The sequence below is a fragment of the Lithobates pipiens genome, unplaced genomic scaffold, assembly GCF_037356315.1.
Source record: "Lithobates pipiens isolate NorthernLeopardFrog02 unplaced genomic scaffold, aLitPip1_a1.2 Scaffold_27, whole genome shotgun sequence".
In the NCBI taxonomy this organism is placed as follows: Eukaryota; Metazoa; Chordata; class Amphibia; order Anura; family Ranidae; genus Lithobates; species Lithobates pipiens.
This window is the reverse complement of record NW_027507788.1, coordinates 152,834,775-152,856,713: the sequence shown is the minus strand read 5'-3', so window position 1 is coordinate 152,856,713 and position 21,939 is coordinate 152,834,775. Positions and strand designations below refer to the sequence as shown.

The window sequence follows — 21,939 nt, the reverse complement described above, 5'->3', positions numbered from 1 at the left end:
AACAGTGCCAAAGTTGATGAGGTCATCCCTCCTTGCAGCATGTTCCTTGTCAACACATGTGCCCGCCTAATTTAAGTTCACTTCATATATCCAATTATGTTGATTGTCAATAATTGATAATTGTATTAATTTTATAATTAACACTATTGACACAAGCAAAGTAAAATATAGAGATAAGCATACATTACATATCACACCTTCATCCCAGGGCACTTGAGGCTTCTATAAAAACCTTAAAGTTTCAGTCCAACCTTGACGCACAGACAATCGCTTTTATTTCACCTTGTTTTTACTTTATTAAACGCAACAACACTGAAGCCAAGATAAATGCAGTAGATATACAAATAGTGTGTTCAAAGCATGAATTTAAACCAGCAAATCTATTTAAGAAAAGCGCAGATGTCTGGTGATTGAACTGTTTTCCAATGCCACGTAGCAGTGATAGAATCATTTTGATTCATAGGCCACTATATATCATCGCTCTGATCTCTGCAGCCAAATGAAACAATTCAGGCTGCTTCTGAGACGTAAGCTTGACACGGTCGATAATTAACATGCCAGCTATGGTCTTGTGGCTATTTCTCGAAGGTAAATAATAAATAATGGTACACTGAAATATCCATTGGTCGAAGCTGTTTATTGGATACCTCGTAAACTGTACAGCTGGCCGTTGGGGAAAGTAACAACAGATTATGGTGCTGAGCATTGTTGTGTTACTGTATGCAATTTACTGCACACAATGGAGCTTGTTCACCAGCCAATTACTTACTGTATCAACCTTTACTCTAGTCTATATATTTTTATATGGAGCAGTAAATTGAAACATCACTTTATTACCACATTTGTAAACACAGTTAAAAATTCTAAATAGAGAAAATAATTTTTCCTGTTGTTCCTAAATCTTATTTTTTTTTTTTTTTATACTTTTTTATATTGCTCAATACTGGTCTGTGTAGAAGACATCAATTAGGGAACCTGTACTGAATTTGAGTCAATTTTATCTTACATATTTATTTCAGTTTATTTTTTTTAAATGTTTCATGTTTTTACATATATTGAATTTAAAGCAGCAGGTACTACTGCTGCTGAAATCGACCCATTTAAGTGTATACAGCCATGCCACAACTGTCCTGAACCATGTACAATCAAATGGCCTCTGCCCCCACCTATAACTGGCATTTGCAGCAAGGAGCACATGGAAGGGCGACACAAAGAAAATTCACAGCTCAACTTACCAACCACTGCGACCCTGGACTGCTTTGTGTGCCGCTCAAACTCACTGAAACGCGGTGTGAATACCACTGCCGCTGGGAGTGCCGACAAGTAAAGGGAGCTCTTCCCAGCTACTATAATCAGTGGCAATGAAGAAAGGACTCCCTGGAGCCGCACATCCATGTTGTCCCTATGCTGGGTGTATGAATGGCAACCTCAGCCTGGACTCTGAGCAGGCCACGTCCCCCAAAATATTTCACTCCACCCCTCGGAGTGAAAGTCAACTTATCGACCAGTCTGCAACCAACTGAATTATCCTGTCCAATAGTATGCTTAATAAACAGGGGCTTAGTTTGCACATATTTGCAAATACTTGCGTAAGCTGCAGAGCCACTTCACAGCACCCCAGTATTATCTGCAGTCCTAACTCTAAATTCTGAGAACCTCCATAGTAGAAACACATGCATTATAATGGATAGGCAGAGGGCAGGTGAGCCTGGAGGGAGCCCACTCCTTGTTAAAGGCACAGGGGCACACTGGACATCCAGCATATAGCACAATGGCAGCAAAGGTGTCCAGTGCATCCCCTTTACTAGTATTCCACCAGTACAAAGAAATAGCTACTGCCCCCACCTATAACTGGCCTTTGCAGCAAGGAGCTGTGAAGTGACTCTGCAGCTTACATATGTATTTGAAAATGAGTGCAAACTAAACCCCTGTTTTTAACGCATACTGTTAGACATGATAATTTGGTTGATTGCAGGCTGGTCGGTAAGTTGAGTTGGGAATTTCCTTTTGATTTTGTTTGACATGCAAGCCGTCAGGGCACGGTATTTCAGCCGAAGAGATAAAACAGACAATGCGGGGGTGATATATCACCTCCCAGCAGGGGCGGACTGACCATTCAGCCACTCAGGCACTGCCCGAGGGCCACTAGGGGGCCCCATCAGGGTTGCCAGCCTCAGTAAAATCAGGGACAGTATGTAAAAATCTGTTTTTTTTACATCTGCCTCTGAAATGTCCCTTACCGACATCCTTTTGGTCTAAAAATCCAGAGATTATAGCTGCCCCACCTCTCCAGTACCTTCTCAGCCAATAGAAACATATCTGTGTATATTGTGTGTACATGTATGTGTAACCTGTTTGATTGTATACTGTGTGTGTGTTTACTGCGTGGCCCCATAATCTCTGATTGCCTGGGGGTCCCATAATCTTCTATTGCTCGGGGGCCCCATGAGTTGTCAGTCCGCCCCTGCCTCCCAGGCACCAGTCAATTACCCTCTGAAAGGTAATCTACCACACAACGCTTTCCAGAGGGGCAGCAAGGGCGGTCGCACATCAGAACACTGTGTCCATGCTTGTACAGTAGGTTGTCACATAGTAAAAGTGTAAGTCCCATAAATAGGAAATGTTTATATAATATATTGTTAATATTTATGTCATATAATTGAGGCTACATGTCCTTTAAATCTCCTGTAGCTAACCATGAATACATTGGTGTGTGGCATACAAGGATCTGCGGGATGATGGAACATCTGAATCCACAGGTGAGACACATTCTATGTGCAGTGTGAGCCAAGGTCTCAGCGCTGGTTACTTGTAGCTATATCACGGGTACCCAGAGGACCTCGGCTTCCACTGCTGTCAAGCTGCTACTATTTATAAGCAGAGCAAACCTACTGCTGAGATAAAATATGGATTACATTAGTACAATGCCTCTCCAATGCAACTCCATTGCTAATTTCTCCTTCAACAAGATTGATGAATTTTTGTTTCAAGGTAACACGGAGGTAAGTTTATCATAGTGGAACACAGACAATCCTTTCATTGCAGGTGGCCTAATTCCCTTTCAGATCTCATTATTCATTAAGGGGAATTTATAGCCATTTTATTTTATTTTTGATATATTACTTATCAGTATGTGTTTAACCACTTCAATACCAGGCACTTTTACCCCCTTCCTGTCCAGGCCAATTTTCAGCTGCGCGGTCAGGCAACACTGTACCCAAACTACATTTTTATCATTTAGTTCACACAAATAGAGCTTGCTTTGGTGGTATTTAATCACCACAGTTTTTTTTTTTTTTGCTAAATAAATCAAAAAAAAGACACGTTTTTCTTTGTTTCTGTTATAAAATTTTGCAAATAAATAATCGTTCTTCATGAATTTAGGTCAAAATATATTCTGCTATATTTCTTTGGTGAAAATAATCCAAATCAGTGTATATTATTTAGTCTGTAGGAAAGTTATAGCATCTACAAACTATGGTATATATCTGAAAATTGATCAATCCTGATGTACTGACGGCCTATCTCATTTCTTGAGACCCAAAAATGCCAGGAGAGTACAAATATCCCCCAAATGACCGCTTTTTGAAAAGTAGACAGCCCAAGGTATTTAGTAAGAGGCATGGCGAGTTTTTGAAAATAAAGAAATGTAATGATTTTTTTTTACACACTGTCACCGCTGCAGTTATATTATCATATAACTGGTATGGCAGTGATCACGGACACTGACTGGTGACAGTATGGAAAAAATAATAATATATATATATTTTTTTTTTTCAAAATGTCTTTACATTTGTTTTATTATATATTTTTTACGATTTTTTTTAACACATGTTGACTAGAGCAATATAATGTTACCATAGTAACATTGTACTACTCTGGGCAAGTGATCAGAACATTGCCATATGCAAGCGTTTTACCAAATTAAGTCAATTCATTTTGTTTGTTTTGTTGTGATTAGCTGTGATTGGTTTGAATTAATCACATGGTACAGATAGGCTGTGATTGGCCAAGTCTGAACAATGTGATCACACTGAGCAATCACAGCTAGCAACACAATTGTATACAATGGATGGCTTGAAATGAAGCCATCCATTCTTTACAACTGTCATGTGACCTGCTGTGATTGATTACAGTGGTCAGATGGTAATGGCAGAAGGCGGTACAGTCATCAGTCATCGGCTGTGTTCGGCAGATGATATTGGCAGAAGGTGGTACAGTGATCAGTCGTCGGCTGTGCTCGGGGGTCATAAACGGTAACAGATCCCAATATGTGCGAGTCACGATCCGGGAGGGCGCCATGTGACGTCTGCCCGGTTTGACTATATACTCACGCCTGTTATACGCAAAGAATTTGCAACATTGGCAAAAGGAATGTTGGGACTTTATATGAAGCGCAGCTAAGAAGATAAAGGTTAAAATCACGTGATCATGGGCTCCAAACATGTAAACATTACGTCAAAAAATGTATAATAATAAAATAGTAGTATAGTTCAATAGAATCTGAATAATTTAATTATACATAATAATGACATATTGCGTAGCAAAAAATATAAATAATAATACAAAATGGTAATTATCGTAATATACAATTCATGGACAACATGATTTAGTTGATGATAGTAAAATATAAAATCAGTCTATAGGTAATAGAAACGTTGGTACACGATAATGTAATTATATTAATTCATAAGCAACAATCATGTAAACAATGAAAGAAGTAAATAAAGTATAAAAATAAATAAAAATAAATAGATAAAAATTAAATAATAATAAAAAGTGATAATGAAATTAATATCACTAATTGCAGAGTCTCAAGATCAAGGCAAGAGTGTACTCAACGTTCTTACCTATAATTACATAAAAGTATAATATAATTCAAAATGGAGGACGAACTGGGGGAAACAGAGCCTCCCCCGGAGCTGAGGCTACACAGGTAGGGCCACATCGAGGCACAGGGCAGCAGCAGGAGGCTCTGTTTCCCCCAGTTCGTCCTCCATTTTGAATTATATTATACTTTTATGTAATTATAGGTAAGAACATTGAGTACACTCTTGCCTCTCCTTCCTTTTTGTCCAGCAAATGTTCACTTTGTGACTTTCTACCTTTTTATTATAGATCCTTGTACTTGTTTACTGCTCCTGATGAGTGGGATTTCCCACGAAATGCGTAGAGCCTTAGCCTTATGCTACATCTTCAACATCATGTGATCTTGAGACTCTGCAATTAGTGATATTAATTTCATTATCACTTTTTATTATTATTTAATTTTTATCTATTTATTTTTATTTATTTGTAGACTGATTTTATATTTTACTATCATCAACTAAATCATGTTGTCCATGAATTGTATATTATGATAATTACCATTTTGTATTATTATTTATATTTATTGATACGCAATATGTCATTATTATGTATAATTAAATTATTCAAATTCTATTGAACTATACTACTATTTTATCATTATACATTTTTTGACGTAATGTTTACATGTTTGGAGCCCATGATCACGTGATTTTAACCTTTATCTTCTTAGCTGCGCTTCATATAAAGTCCCAACATTCCTTTTGCCAATGTTGCAAATTCTTTGCATATAACAGGGATGGAGGTAGATGAAGTTACCCATTCGTTACCTCATATAAAGTCCCACTAACCCCGCCCCTTCTCTTTTTTGCTATATACTCACGCCGTTGTCATTATGCCATTGCTCCGGCAGGAACCAGTTAAAGCTGTATTACTGAATTACTGAACTGAAGATAAAAATACAAAAAATTCTAATAAAATTGTTAGTAGATAGAGTCAGTTGGTGGAGGACACTTTGTATATCTCTTCTGCCAAAAAAAAATCTTTATTTTTTGCTGCTATTTTTTTATAATAGTACAGTACACAGTCCATGACTTCACCCAAATGCCAGGATAATAAAAATGTACATATACGGGAGTTACATCATCAGTAGCCATCCAATGGCTGAAGAAAGAAGCTGCCAGTCCAGAAACAGCTTCGGAGAAGATGGCAGGAGCAGCGAGAGTGGAAATGAATCACTAGAGCAGGGAGAGTGGAAATAAGACATGTCTACCATTCTTGAATCCGTGCACATAATAGCAAATGTGCCCTCCAGCTCAAGTTCCATTATATACAGTATTTACACAGAGGAGGATGTGTTTGCCTATTGAATGCATTGGGGTTGATGTACTAAAAGTGGAGAGTGCAAAATCTGGTGCACCTTTGTATGGTAGCCAATCAGCTTCTAACTTCGGCTTCTTCAATTGAGCTTTGAGGAACAAAACTGGAAGTTGCCCGACTCTGAAGCCACCCCACACAGCGTGACATCAGTACGGCTTGCAAACAACTTCTGTAACAGGAGTCAATACAAGCCGCTCTAAAGTCACCCCAAGTAGTACAGGAACCTTTTTCTAAGTCGGAGTGACAAATTCACTCCAAATAGAATGGTTCTATTGCAATAAATGGATTGCCACTTGTCTGGTGGCTAAGTCGCCTGACAGGTTGCCCCTGTATAAATTGTATAAACTGAGCCTTAGGGTACGTTCACAGATTCAGCTGAACTTGCACGATTTCAAACCAGCATTTCAGTGCGAGTTCAGAGGCGATTTGAAAGACATTTGTGCATGAACCCGCATAGATGTCTTTCAAATCGCCTCTGCACTCAAATGCTAGTTTGAAACTGAGTTTATTGAAATCGCACCCAAAGTTGCAAAAAGTAGTGCAGGAACTACTTTAGGAAATTGGTGCGGCGCAGCAAAGTCGGCGTTGCACCGATTGGGACAGTGCCTTTGCCGGCAATAGGATATTTTAACCCTGGATTCAGTCAGTTACATCACTGGCCTAAACCGTGCCAGACCTTCAGAGCTTCGTGCCGGAACCGAGGGCTCCCATATGCATGCATGGGAGGGATGTAATCATGGCTTCAGCCGATCAGGTCGCTGGAGCACCCGAACCCAAAAGAAAGACCGGGGGAAGATGTCAGTCCTCTCAGCAGTGAGAGTACAGCGCTGGAGGGCTTATCCCCATGGGGTGGCAGGGGGGCACGGGGAGTCGTCCCTGCCGGGAAAACACATTGATTATTGCTAGCGGTTATAGCTGCTGGTAATGATCGCATGGAAATATATGAAATGATGATTGTACAAAATAGATCAACTTGGCTATAATCAGCGTGCCCATCACAGCACAGAGGGTGTGTCAGTCGTGGAAAGCAGAGGAAGGGGCTAGTAAATATGTAATTTCCCAGCCCCTTCCTTTTCTAAATGAACACACTCACTGTGTCCATTCATAACTGAAGCATAGTAAATGTTTACTATGCTTCACTGTGTGAATGAACAGGAAGCCGTCAGCACAGAGTACATCCCATTTATTCACTACTCCATGCAGCTGAGCCTCCAGAGAAAGGCATCTGTGTATGAGCTTGGAGGTGCAAACCCTAATGCAATAGCCTGCATACACCTATGCTGCCCATAGATGTCTCGAATCTCAGCCACTCCCTGCTGAACCAGCCGAGATTCAAACAATCTATGGCTAGCTTAAGACTGATGCCCTGGCAAAACATAAACATCAACCAATCAGCAAGGAGAAAGTGTGTCCCGTTCCTTCTTTACTGCTGTAGCTGCTGTGCAGGTCAGTGATGTATGCAGGATGTGGCACATATGGCAAGTGCCATGGGCGCCATATGAAGGGGGTTGTCGCGAGTGGCTCTTCTTCCCAGGGCCAGATTAAAGATTCTACACACAATTACCAGCCAGTTGCCAGCTCCTACATTGCCTTAGTCTCGCAAGATAGCTGAATTATAGGCCCAAGATAGTGAGGCGGCCAATGGTGGCGGCCGCTACATACACTGCCTCGCAAAGAACGCTGCGCTGCATAGCCTCTGTACTAGTGCACTAGAGGCCGGCCCGAGAGGCTAGTGGGAAAAAAAGTGTGGGTGGCGCCGGCTGCAAACAAGGAGGAGGAAGCGCCGTACAAGTACAAGAACAAGTAAGCTCTGCCTGGGGCTGGGGAAGTGGGAAAGTTGGGCAGATAAGTGCAGCTCAGTGTACTGGCTCTGACTGAAGTGTGTTAACTGTTTTGGAGGGAGGGCCGGCGGGGGGGGGGGGGGTGCAGGGTCTGTCAGTGCCTCCTAGGCCTATCACTACCACTGCTCATTAGTGCAGCTCATCAGTGCCAGTGCCACCCATCAGTACCTGTGCCACCTATCAGTGCAACCTATCAGTGCAGCTCATCAGTGCCACCTATCAGTGCCAGTGTCACCTATCATTGCAGCTCATCAGTGCCACCTATCAGTGCCAGTGTCACATATCAGTGCTACCTATCAGTGCAGCTCATCAGTGCTACCTGTCAGTGCCAGTGTTACCTATCAGTGCAGCTCATCAATGCCACCTGTCAGTGCCAGTGTCACCTATCAGTGCAGCTCATCAGTGCCACTTATCAGTGCCAGTGTCACATATCAGTGCCACCTATCAGTGCAGCTCATCAATGCCACCTATCAGTGCCAGTGCCACCTATCAGTGCAGCTCATCATTGCCACCTGTCAGTGCCAGTGTCACCTATCAGTGCAGCTCATCAATGCCACCTATCAGTGCCAGTGTCACCTTTCAGTGCCACCTATCAGTGTAGCTCATGAGCGCCACCTGTCAGTGCCAGTGTCACCTACCAGTGCAGATCACCAGTGCCACCTATCAGTGCCAGTGTCACCTTTCAGTGCCACCTATCAGTGCAGCTCATCAGTGCTACCTGCCAGTGTCACCTATTAGTGCCCATCAGTGCAGTTTATCCATGCCGCCTATCAGTGTTAGTGCTGCCACATCAGTGCTGCCTTGTCAGTGCCCATAAATGAGGCTAGCTAAACAGTATTATTATTATTACAGTAAATCCTATGACAACTAAAACAAAGTTCAACTTTGAATTTAACTAGTCAAACTGAAAAAAAAAAAAAAAGTTTTTGCAGGTAAAAGGATGCAGTACAATGAAGGAAGAAAAAAATGGGTTTAAAATAACTATGAAAATAAAGAACTGCAAATTTCCAGTAAAAATGGTGTAAAAGCAAATGCGCTTTTTAAAAAGCACCGTCACGGGGATGAGTGACAACTCAGCATTGAATGTGACACAGCTTCGCCGTGCCGGTAAAGTTAAACACTTCTAAATTGTCCCAACTTTGCTTCATCCATTTACACATTGTTCTGCTGCTGTCTGAAAATAGAAAGGTCTTTTCATTTGCGCTCTCCCTGCTGTTTTCTGTGACTATATAGGATGTGCTGCAGCCAATTTATCCAGGTGTACCTGAGAGCTTTCATTGCACATCTCATCCTGTCCTGTGATCAAGCAGGACTTGGGAGGAGATGTCTTTCAAACGCTGACAGTGAAATTGTTCAGTTGCCTCCTGATGCGTACCAGCATCCCTTACCTTTCTCGGGGCTGAGGCCTCTGATGGAAAGCAGATCCTCCATGTTCTGTAATGAGCAATTAAAGGCAACATCCCTAGGAAACGGTGCAGAACTCTGCGACCTCTGAGCGTTTCAGGGTTTCGTTAATGCAGTAGAGCAAAAACTTCCTGTCTATATGGCAACGAGCGTTTGATCAGAAGATCCCAGGTGCTCGGTGACAGGTGAGAGCCGGCTAGAACAGACGGTAAGTGAGAGGTACCGTGTCAGGCTTTTTGTGCTGTAAGAGCTTCAGAGCACCTGTGATAATCCTTATATTAACCACTTCCCTGCTGATTACAGCTATTGTCTCAGGTATTACACTCTTTTACTTATGTCATAGGACACGATGGCTCTTAAAGTACCAGTGGGACATGGCTCATTCAAGAGACAGCTGCTGATGTTGTTGGTTATTACCAGTGGGACAAGAGATCAGAAACAAAGCCTTCCTCCTACATCCCACACCGCACTCGATATCCCCAACAGCTCAGCTACATCTGTCAACGATACCTTCCTAACACCAGCAGTAATGCTGCCGCTTTGTTATACGGTGCGTTAAACTGGAAGTTTATTAGGCATTTTATCTGGATAGCCATGAGGCAGAAATAAAAATAAATAGCTCAACTACAAAAAAGCAACGGTAGTTTGCAGTAACTGGCTGGAAATCATTTTTCACTGTTCCGACTAGAGTTAAACAAAATCAGACAGTTTGCTGTGGGTGACACGTCATAAAAGTTACGTGCCAGAAAATATAGTAAAACAAAGGTAACAGCAGTATGAAAAAATAAGTGCAATAGATTAAATAAAACAGCTTCATGACTTTACATATGTAAATACTTATTTGTATTAAATACGAAAAAAAAATGTAATATATTGCAGCAGATCCCATATATTAAATATTAGACCCCTTTCACACTGCCGGCGTTTTTCAGGTGCTACAGTGCTAAAAACAGCACTTGCATAGCACCTGAAAAAAGTGTCCCCATTCACTCCAGTATGAAAGCCAGAGGGCATTCACACTGGAGCGGTACGCTGGCAGGGCCTCACAAAAAGTCCTACCAGCAGCTTCTTTGGAGCGGTGAACTCACAGCTCCTCCACCGATCCTCCACTGCTCCTCAACCTTATTGTTATTCTATCCAAAATGTAAAAACATTAAAGTTTTTGCTTTACATACTGTACACTTTAATTCTTAATGTTTAATTCTGCAAATATCCTGATATTTCACATTTACCTGTGAATGATATTAAAAACTAATTTACTAAAATCAACATATAATTTTGTTTAATGATCCTCATGTTACAGACTGTACATTGTTTTCTATGCAGTTTTGAAATATAAGACACCCTCTCCCCACCCCACCAATTAGCACACCCAGATACTGGACCGTTCTGCAGATTACTTTTTAGTTATGTAATTCAACCTGGTTTGCCCCAGGTTGTGAATGGACAATGAAGGAGCAGAAGCATTGTGTAAACAAGGGCTTCTCACTTTCTCAGAGTATGTCCCCCTCCTATCCCAAGGTAGACTATTGGAGGTAGACATATTTAGATACATTAGATCTATACTTAAAGTGATTGTAAAGGATCGTTTTTTTTTTAAATAACAAACATGTCATACTTGCCTCCACTGTGCAGCTCGTTTTGCACAGGCACTGAACGTCCTCTTCTGGGGTCCCCGGCTCCTCCCCGCATCAGATAACCCCCTAGGGGAAGCGCTCTCCCAAGGGGGTTACCTTGTGGGCACATTCCTGAGTCCAGCATTTGCTTCCGCAAACACGAATGCCGGACTCGGCCCCGCCCCCCCACCACCCATGTCATTGGATTTGACTCACAGCAGTGGGAACCAATGGCTGCTATCAATCTATCCAATCAAGAGCTGGGACCCCGTGGAGAGAGGGACAACGCGTCTCCACCAAAGAAATGAAGGGGCTCAGGTAAGTAAAACAGGGGGGCTAGGGGGCCGGTGACTGCCAGGTGTTTTTTCACCTTAATGCATACGACAACCCCTTTAACGATTAGATAATTGGATTAATGCTTGTTTTCTTTACAGGAGTTAGGCTTTTAATTATTGGACTACAAATAGGAAAATATGACTCGCCATTTACCATGCCTGTTATGCCTATAAGAAACAGAATGATACATAAAGCAGAGAAATGTGATATGAGCCATGTGAACCCAACATCATTCTGATCATTTCAATCAACAGCACACATATTATCTGTCTAGGTGTTGCTTAAAGGAGAACAAAGAGCAGGCAATTATTTCTTGCAGGACTTTAGATGATATGAAAGCTTTGGTTTATTGAGGTTTTGGTTTGGTTCTAAAATTCTGTCTATTATCTTTCTATCTTTCACCAACACCTATGTTCAGGTCTAAATTGTATTGAACCTGAAATGTCATTTATTCCATCTCACCAGAGTCACCAGATGAAAAAACAAGAAAAAATCCTAAAAAAGGGATTCAGCCAGCACATTCAATGACTTGCTAAGCTGCAGTATATTAAATGTTTGTTTTTGAGTTTAGATGCACTTAACAATAAAGCCCCAGGCTCCCTCAATGTTGGCTTATCCCTGTGATGGACAGCCTTAATGACCAATAATACAATGCAAAAGGTAAAAGGGTGGGCAAGAGTTCTCCTTTACAAGTCAGCAAAATATTGCCCTTTACACTAACATTATCCTAATGCTTAACACTAATTAACCCCCTCAGAGGTCATATGCCAAAGGCTACCTGTCCCACTCAATGCTCCCATAGTACTGAGCTTTCCTTCCAAAAACGAATGTGCTTGAACAGTTTGATTGAAATCTGCAAGGCAGCATAGACTTTGTCAAATGATATGCATAAAATAATTGAAGCTTAGTTCTCCTTTACGCCCATGGATTATTATGGACCTAATAAAGCAGTCATCTTCTTGGACTTGCGTGTTGACAGTCGGATGTAATCCCGGCATGGAGCGAAGTAAAGTTTCCAAATGGTATGTGGGAAGTAAGCACGCAAATCCTGTTATTTGTTAACAGGATTTGAGGGCATGCCTCCTATGCACCGCCTTGGAAAAGTCACATCAGTAGAATCTTTGCCCTCCGGGATAAACACTGTGTCCCAGTGCAGCCGTCTTCTAAAAACTTGGCCTTTACACCGCATGCCCCCATGCAGAGCTGGATTCTCTTTAGCCTCCTGGAATCACCATACATTTTCATTTTGCGACAACATATAAGGATGTAAAGCACCAGAAAAAAGCATCAAACCTTCTAGAAGAACTCTAATGCAGGCTGACTCTAATGGCATCCATACGTAAAAGCGCCCATAACAAGCAATTAGGTTTTTTGCTTTGTCAGCGAACAAACACATCCATTACACAGTGCATGTTAAGAAAGCTCTAAGTAGAGTGGTATGTGTGGCACCTGCTCTTTTTATCTTAAAGGAACAAGCAACATTGAATGGACCTTATTTTAAACCCATATTAGCAATAAAAACAACTTTAAAGTACTGGATATGGAAAGTCAAACCTGTTTAAAAGGTTTTAGAAAGAGTAGAAAAGGGTCAAAACCCTTGTATTATAGATTATGTCTGTGTCCTGCTGGGGAGATTCCTCCTCCCTTTCTCTTCTAGAGATGCAAAAGTAAGTGAGAAGAGATCTCCCCAGAGGGAGGAGAATTCTCATATTAGACAATTATCCTATACACATAAAATACAGAAGGGTGAATTTACTCAGCAGCAACACAAACAGCATTTAAAACTTGACATATGGTCTATTCTATCCACACGTTATCCAAAACTTAAAAAAAAAAATGTTTAACCTTTACATATGCTTTAAATAAATTCAATACAACCTTTAATATATCCATTCAAATAGCCAATTGTGACCCCTCCCTCAACGTAAAGTATGCTGTTACTGAAATTCTTCAGTTATTTGCTACTGCTAGTAATTGTTTTGCATCATTCAGCATAGGTACCATTTACAATGAAAATATATAAATACATTATAAGTCCTATTTACAATAAATCAATATAGAAATAAGTTATAGGTCCCATTTACAATAAAAAAAAACTATAAATACATTGTAGATACCATTTACAATAAAAAAATATATAAATACATTACAGGTTTTCACACCCCAATGTTATGTAAGAGCACAGTCTTTACTAGAGTTCTTTAAATAAAATGACCAACCAGCTAGCATCTAATCAGCACATATATTCTGCAATAATTTTCTCACCAAATGTAATCAGATTGTCACATATCTGTGAAGGCTGAAGAGGCTGAAAAGGTGTAAGTTGAGTGACCTTAAGTGATCCGGCATATCATCCCTTATGGCACCTGTCCCTTGTAGACAAATACTTATATCCTCATGTTACCTCATTATCATCCTATATTAAAGATACCATTGATCTCCTTTGTACCCTTGAGGGGATGCATATCCGCAAAAATTCTTGGCTTGTGGTCATTTATATAAAAAGCCTCTACGACACGATTCCACACAACAGAGGTATTGATGAAATTCGGAACCAGTTGAAAGAAAGGACATCAACAGCAGATTCTTACAACCAGTTTGTCCTAGGCCTCCTTAAATTCATCCTTACCCGTAACACATTCATGTTTGGTCCCTCCCACTTCCTCCAGGTGCAGGGGGTTGCAATGGACACGTTGTGACTCTTCATATGCCAACCTGGGGGGTGGCAGAGGGAACTTTTTGCATGAGATGATATGTCTTGTTATTTGCAGCATGTCATCTCGTGGTATAGGTATATAGATGACATCTTACTTTTCTGGTCTGGTAGAAGGGATGAACTTTCGCAGGTCATGGGCAAACTGGCTGTCAACACTTTAAAAACTAAAAACTTCTATTAAGGCTCGCAACCATCCAACCCAAGAAATGTATTCTCCCAAATGGCCTTACTCGTGCTATTAAGCATAGGGTTACCTGCCACACAGCTGGTGTGGTATATCTAGCTAAATGTTTGTGCGGATGCTTTTATGTGGGCAAGACTAAGCCCCGCCCCCTCTGACGCCCCAGGGGAAGCCATTGGGAAGTACCCGTGCATCAGAGGGGGCGGAGTCACCCAAACTTCACAGTGTGGCCACGACCTCAGTTATAAAAGAACTGTCAAAGCAAAGACACGTCATACAGTGGGAGCTTCCCATGGAGGCGGGTCGGTCACATTTTTTTTATTTTTCGGTCTGTCGGTGGAGCAAAAGAAGAAGAAGAAGACTTTGTGCTGCATTTTTTTTTAATAAAGGACTTGTCCCAAGCCGTATCATGTCATTTTTACAGTTTTCACACTTTTTTTGTGAAATGTTAGGGGTACATTTGTACCCCGTTACCATTTCACACAGGGCGGGAAGCCAGAATCTGGGGGTCCTCTTGTTAAAGGGGGCTTCCAGATTCTGATAAGCCCCCCACCTGCAGACCCCCACAACCACCGGGCAAGGGCTTTCTGGATGAGGGACACGGGTGCTTTGGGGGGCTACCCCAAAGGATCCTCCCCATGTTTGGGGCATGTGGCCTGGTACGGTTCAGGAGGACCGCTCTCTTGTCTCCCCCTCTTTTCCTGCAGCCTGCAAGGTTGTGTGCTCGGATAAGGTATATGGATTTTTGGGGGGACTTGGAGGGACTCCCACTCCATTTTTTTCCACATTTTGGTGCACAGTTCCCCTTAATATCCATACCAGACCTGAAGGGCCTGGTATGGAATTTGGGGGGACCCCCACACAATTTTATTTTACATTTTGGTTCAGGATTCCCCTTAATATTCATACCAGACCCAAAGGGCCTGGTAATGGACTGTGGGGGAATCCCATGCCATTTTTTTCAATGACTTTTCAATTACTTTTATGTGTATTGCCGGGACCGACAATTCATTATATCCGCGAGTAGTTTTACTGACTCATTATAACTTTTTTTTTTTCGGGAGGTTTACAACCTCTGTAAAGCTGAACCCTGGACATAAATATTTGATATTCCTCAATAGCCACAAAGGATATAAAACAACTTTATGTAAACTAAATGCCTTTGCAAACCCAGTTATTAACTTTTAAAAATAGCAGTGAAATCAACATTGTGCTGCAAAAAGATCTGTGCACAGAGTATAGCTGTGGGTGGGACCAGCAGCTCCATGCATTACAGGTTTGCTTGCAGAAAAGTACTGGAGGGGTGGAGACAAGACTAGTCTCCCTGAGGAGAGAGAGCGGCAGTGACTGGTCTTTATTACAGGAAGCTCCTGCACAGAGGTAAAGTTTCACACTAGATTACTGCACAGAACTGGAAGAAATGCGCAAAGCACACCAAGATTCAAGTAAGAATACACATGTCTCTTGTATTTAGACAATGTTTGCTTATACCAGAGTTAAGCTTTAATAACTTGATGTAATGTGTAATGCTGGGTCTTACATTCTTGAATGCGACACATGTTCTCGGATAATGCAGCTTGAGACTTCAGAGTGCTATTAAATATTTGATTTCTATCTGCAAAAGACTTTGCCAGTCATCCAATGTGATTTAGAGAAGACAGCAAGTCAGCCTCTTAAAAGCTGCAAGATCCCTATTATCACAACAAAAGCTTTTTGACATTCTCGTCTTAAAATTACTAAAACATGCAAAGCACAAATTGCACCTAATGATTTTATGGTTAACATGTAGCTGTGAAACATTGTAGAATAGCAAGAGATGGGTGAAGGAAAAAAGTAAGTGACAAAGGCTTTTTCATCATTTGTTTTTTATTTTCTAAATGGGTTCCTTTAAGCTAGTGCATTGTTGGTTCACTTACCTTTTCCTTCGATTTCCCTTCTAAATGTTTTTTTTTTGTTTTCTTTGTCTGAATTTATCACTTCCTGTTCTTCCTCAGTAAGCTGTTCAGTAAGCTGTTCTGGCTGACTAAACACCGCTCGGATGATGGTGTGAAGTTTACTGAGGAGAAACAGGAAGTGAAAAATTCAGACAAAGAAAAAAAACATTTAGAAGGAAAATCGAAGGAAAAGGTAAGTGAACCAACAATGCACTAGCTTAAAGGAACCTATTTAGGAAATAAAAAACGAAGCTTTACAACCCCTTTAATACATTTTTCAAAACATCAAAAGCCACATTACCTTTCTGATCTCATATTCTTTTTACTAAAAAAGCAGTAATGGATCCAGACATTGCAGTGTCCACAGATGTTGCCCTTCTCTCCATACTCCCAGGTTCTATGTCAGTGGTCAAGAAGGTTCTCCTTACTTCCACCATTTTTCTTGTGGCTACCAGATCTATTGTTCCAAGACATTGGAAAACCACATATGAAAAAATGGGCATCGGCATTAACCCACCTCCAGGACATGGAACAATTAACCACGTGACTTTATTATCCTACCTATATCAAGACCTGGAGCACCTGGATCACTTATATTGTATCTTCACAGTTCAAAACAACTTTAACGTAAAAGCAGCAATCCTTGGTATGCTGTAGAGGGTCTATTTTCTCTCCTTCTGAGTGCCTGGTCCTATTCCTGCCAAATCACCCTCTTTATGACTTATTCCCTTTTTAGTACCTCACCTTACCTCTTCATTCTCTATACCTTTCCTACAGCCCATTGGCTAATGGAATAGCAACCTTGTGTTACCTGCTCGTAGTTGCGTCCTTGTCTACTACAGTATATGTCACATTCAGTGCTGACTTGGAAACAACAGCCTTCCATGGGATGTTTCCTTCTTGACAGTTTTTTCACAGAACATACATGCACACTTGTGTTATAGGATATTGTTTGTTTATCCAAACTGCAGTGATGCTGGTTGTCCCAACTGGATGTGATGGCTGTGTATATCATTTCTAAATAAAAACTGTTTACTAAAACTTTATTCTTTAGAATAAAGCTACATTACAGTGTTCTTACAATTCCCTTGTACTAATGTTTGTGAAATGTTTTGACCTTAAGGGTCCTTTCACACAAGGAATTCTTAACAGATCTGTCTACACAATCCTCATGTAAGCCCTTGTACACACGGTCGGACATTCCGACCAAAAACGTCCGATCAGCCCGTGTTGTCGGATAATCCGACCATGTGTGGGCTACATCGGACTGTTTCCATCGGAATATCTGACCGACAAAGTTTTAGAGCTGGGCTATAAAATTTTCCGACAACATGATCTGATCGGCCTTTGTCCGATCGTTTGTAGAGAATTCCGATCGGACAAAGTTCCATGCATGCTCAGGTCAAATTCCTAGACCAAAGCTATTGGCTACTAGCCTGAACGTAGTCCCGTCGTTACGAAATAACGTCATCTCGTTAAGAACGATCGGATTTTCGGACAACTTTGTCCGACCGGGTGTATGCAACACTAGTTTCGGCCAAAATCCGTCGGACAAAATCTGACGGATTTTGTTGTCGGAATGTCCGACCGTGTGTACAAGGGCTAAGTCTATGAGCAGGCAAATCTAAACATATGTGGATAACATCCCATTACCTTTGAGTCTGTCTAAGTCTGAAAAAAAAAAGAAAAATGCCTGCACCCTTATGCCTATTTTTAGACATAAATCTGATGGATAATTTAAATCTAACAAACTGAACAGACACATACGTCACAAAACTGACATCTGTACGGTGTCTACCTAAAGGAAGGGTAGAACCCTTTCTTTGCCTGAGAGGAATAAAGATACATTTTCCACATTGCTGCAGAGCTATACACTCTTTTAAAGAACTACGCATTAAATGTTTAGGGCTTATTATACACTATTATTACATTTACATTTATTACATTTTTTGAGTTGTGCCATTAGTTTTTATTTAATACACATACGGTAGTTAAATAAAATGATTTAACTTATATTGAGAAATATTGCACTTGTGAGATAGAATGTTACACAAGTAGCAATTTTATGAAGGTACAGCTATTGAAAATAAACAGGTGTTACATAAAATATACCTTTGTACAGTATATTGATGGAGACAACAGAGAGTGAAATCAAGTTATAAAAACGTATGAATGGAAAATGACCTGACAGGAGATGTCATACGAGGAAAAGGAAAGACCTTGAAAGTCTACTGAACCCTTCACCTTGGATGTCAGGAGCACATTAACCTGTAAGATGTGTGTCTGGAATTTCCACAAACATACTCGATACTTTCCTTAGAAGTTGAATAAGAATACAAAACCTACTTAGCCCTGGATCTGAGTCTCATAATTAAAGTCAGAGTCTTGGACATGATTTGAGGGTTTCCCTTGTACAAACAGTGCAATAAACATATTGCCACAGAAACCCCATATACATGCTGGCACATATAGGCAGTCATTTATTTAGAGGGTAAAATATTCCAGAGGGCTTTCTAAGTTCTTTAGAAAAGCTATCTCTAAGCTGCTTTACACGTTTATAAGAAATTCCTATCCTGATGATCCATATAAAGGGTAAAATGATCTAACTGTAGCTTGAAAGCTAAACTTAGCAATAGCATGTGACATTTGATATTCAACATATCAGACTATTATTGGTTTTAAGCTTTTTAGTGTACATCAAAGTACAGACCTCAAAGTATACAAAGAAATGCACAGAGAGATTACTGAGTGAAGCGTGTATCTTAAAGTAAGCCTTTTACAAATATGAGTACATTGAAACTGAGAATATGATGGAAAATGCATAAGCAGAGGTTAGCTTCTGTAAAAAAACATATATCTGAACAATTGGTGATGTTAACTTTGATTCTCAGTAAAAATATTGTTTGGTTCTTTTTAATATAATCTCCCATACCTTCCTATTTGTCCTTTGATGTAGTAAGCAGCCTCAATGACTAAGACAGTTGAGGCCACCCTGGATGTTTAAAGCCACCCTGGATGTTTAAAGACAAATGTAAAAGTTGTCTGTGAAGGTTCTGATTTTTCCAAGTCATGGTATACCTTGTACCTAGTAGTACTTGGTCACATTCAGCTGGACTTGTTCTGTAATGTTGAAAACATTTATAGCTTATCCAAACCACTTCTTCAGTTCCAATGAGTGACAGGATGATACCCCAGAATTTATATCCACAACTTAAAGGGGTTTGCAAACCCTGTTCATAAAATCTGACCTAAGCACATACAATATCTCACAAAAGTGAATACACCCCTCACATTTTTGTAAATATTTTATTGTATCTTTTCATGTGAGAACACTGAAGAAATGACACTTTACTACAATGTAAAGTAGTGAGTGTACAGCTTGTATAACAGTGTCAATATTTTATGTGGCCACCATTATTTTCCAGCACTGCCTTAACCCTCTTGGGCATGGAGTTCACCAGAGCTTCACAGGTTGCCACTGGAGTATTCTTCCTACCTCCATGGAGACATCTTGGAGCTGGTGGATGATAGAGACTTTATGCTCCTCCACCTTCCGTTTGAGAATGCCCCACAGATGCTCAATAGGGTTTAGGTTCGGAGACATGCTTGGCCAGTCCATCACCTTTACCCTCACCTTCTTTAGCAAGGCAGTGGTCATCTTGGAGGTGTGTTTGGGGTCGTTATCATGTTGGAATACTGGCCTTCAGCCCAGTCTCCAAAGGGAGAGGATCATGCTCTGCTTCAGTATGTCACAGTTCATATTGGCATTCATGGTTCCCTCAATGAACTGTAGCTCCCCAGTGTCGGCAACACTCATGACCATTACACTCCCAGCACCATGCTTGACTGTAGGCAAGACACACTTGTCTTTGTACTCCTCACCTGGTTGCTGCCACACACACTTGACACCATCTGAACCAAATAAGTTAAGTTTATCTTGGCCTCATCAGACCACAGGACATGGTTCCAGTAATTCATGTCCTTAGTCTGCTTGTGTTCAACAAACTGTTTGTGGGCTTTCTTGTGCATCATCTTCTGGGATGACAGCAATGCAGACCAATTTGATGCAGTGTGAGGCTTATGGTCTGAGCAATGACAGGCTGACCCTCCACCCTTTTAACCTCTGCAGCAATGTTGGCATCACTCATGCATTGATTTCCCAAAGACAACCTCTGGATATAACGCTGAGCATGTGCACTCAACTTCTTTGGTTGACCATGGCGAGGCCTGTTCTGAGTGGAGCCTGTCCTCTTAAACCGCTGTATGATCTTGGCCACTGTGCTGCAGCTCAGTTTTAGGGTCTTTGCAATCTTCCTATAGCCCAGGCCATCTTTAAGTAGAGCAACAATTATTTTTTTCATACTCAGAGAGTTCTTTGTCATGAGGTGCCATGTTGAACTTCCAGTGACCATTATGAGAAAGTGAGAGCAATAACACCAAATTTAACACACCTGCTCCCCATTCACACCTTAGACCTTGTAACACTAGCAACTCACATGACACCAGGGAGGGAAAATGGCTAATTGGGCCCAATTTGGACATTTTCACTTAGGGGTGTACTCACTTTTGTTGCCAGTGGTTTAGACAATAATGGCTGTATGTTGAGTTATTTTGACAGCAAATCTACACTGTTATACAAGCTGTACACTCACTACTTTACATTGTAGCAAAGTGTAATTTCTTCCAGTTTTGTCACATGAAAAAATATAATTAAAATATTTACAAAAATGTGAGGAGTGTACTCACTTTTGTAAGATACAGTATATCTGTAGTGTTTACTCATCTCTCCCCAAAGCCCTGAGTGCTGTTTCTCTCTGTTATCAGCAGAGTCACTTCTGACAAGTTCTCAGACACATGAGATAACAGCAGCTGAAAATTTGTGTCGGGGAGGGAGCTTAGAAGTAGATATGCAGAGAGCCTGTCTATTTACCGTACAGCTCTGCCTGTTCCTTCATTCCTCTGCCTATGTGGAGAGGGTGTGTGCCTTTCCTCCAATCAGCTCTTACACAGTGGAAGCCCAGACTCCCCACCCACTGCTGAAAGAGGAAGAAATATTTCTAACATGATCTGCACTTTTCAAAGAGTATAGAAAGGTGAAGACAGCAGATATATAAGTGTAAAACATATGCAGACAAATTTGTTTCACTTGACTGGTTATATGTGAGGGTTTACATCCAGTATAAGAAACAGTGAACCAATCATCATGGATTGTGTAGATCTCAATTATCCATAAACAGGATGGGAGGTGTGAAAATTGTGGAACCTCCTTGTTCAAGTTACACAATCCCGCTTTTGGTGCCAGGAATCCCCCATAGATTTTACATCCTCAATTTATATGTGTGAATGGTTGTCAGATCACCAGGATAGAGATGGTAAAAAAAATGTTTTATATATAGAAGACGGAATTGTATGAAACCTGCAGACACCATGATGTGTCCTTTTGTCAGGGCCTAGACTTGACCCTGGGACCTCTGCTGTGTCTGGCAATGACTCTTCTCACTGGACAGCACCCCGTCTGATCCATTGGTCAACCCTGCCTTGTGCCTCGATTTCTGCTGAACCTTGACCTCTTTGCTCCTCCCATGAACTTCCTGATTCAAGCCATGTCTCTGCACTTCCTGTTTGCCAGATTATTGTGCTCACTTCATCCAGTATCTTTTCTTGTCTTCCCTGCTTTCATCCATATTTTGCTACTACTCGTTATCCTCCCTTCTATTGTTCCTCA

General features: G+C 40.9%; 1 protein-coding gene across 3 annotated transcripts in view; it reads right to left on the bottom strand.

The window, feature by feature from the left end:
* Window positions 1–21,939, bottom strand: part of PLCH2 (phospholipase C eta 2) — a 998,026-nt gene that overhangs the window by 475,429 nt on the left and 500,658 nt on the right. Inside the window, exon 1 of one of the 3 annotated variants that reach the window (XM_077457674.1) lies at window positions 9,416–9,702. The exons of the other annotated variants lie outside the window; for them this stretch is intronic. Coding sequence (XP_077313800.1) covers window positions 9,416–9,458 — 43 coding nt within the window. The 5' untranslated portion in view covers window positions 9,459–9,702. Of the gene's footprint in view, window positions 1–9,415; window positions 9,703–21,939 lie in introns of those variants that run through there. 3 annotated transcript variants of the gene reach the window in all.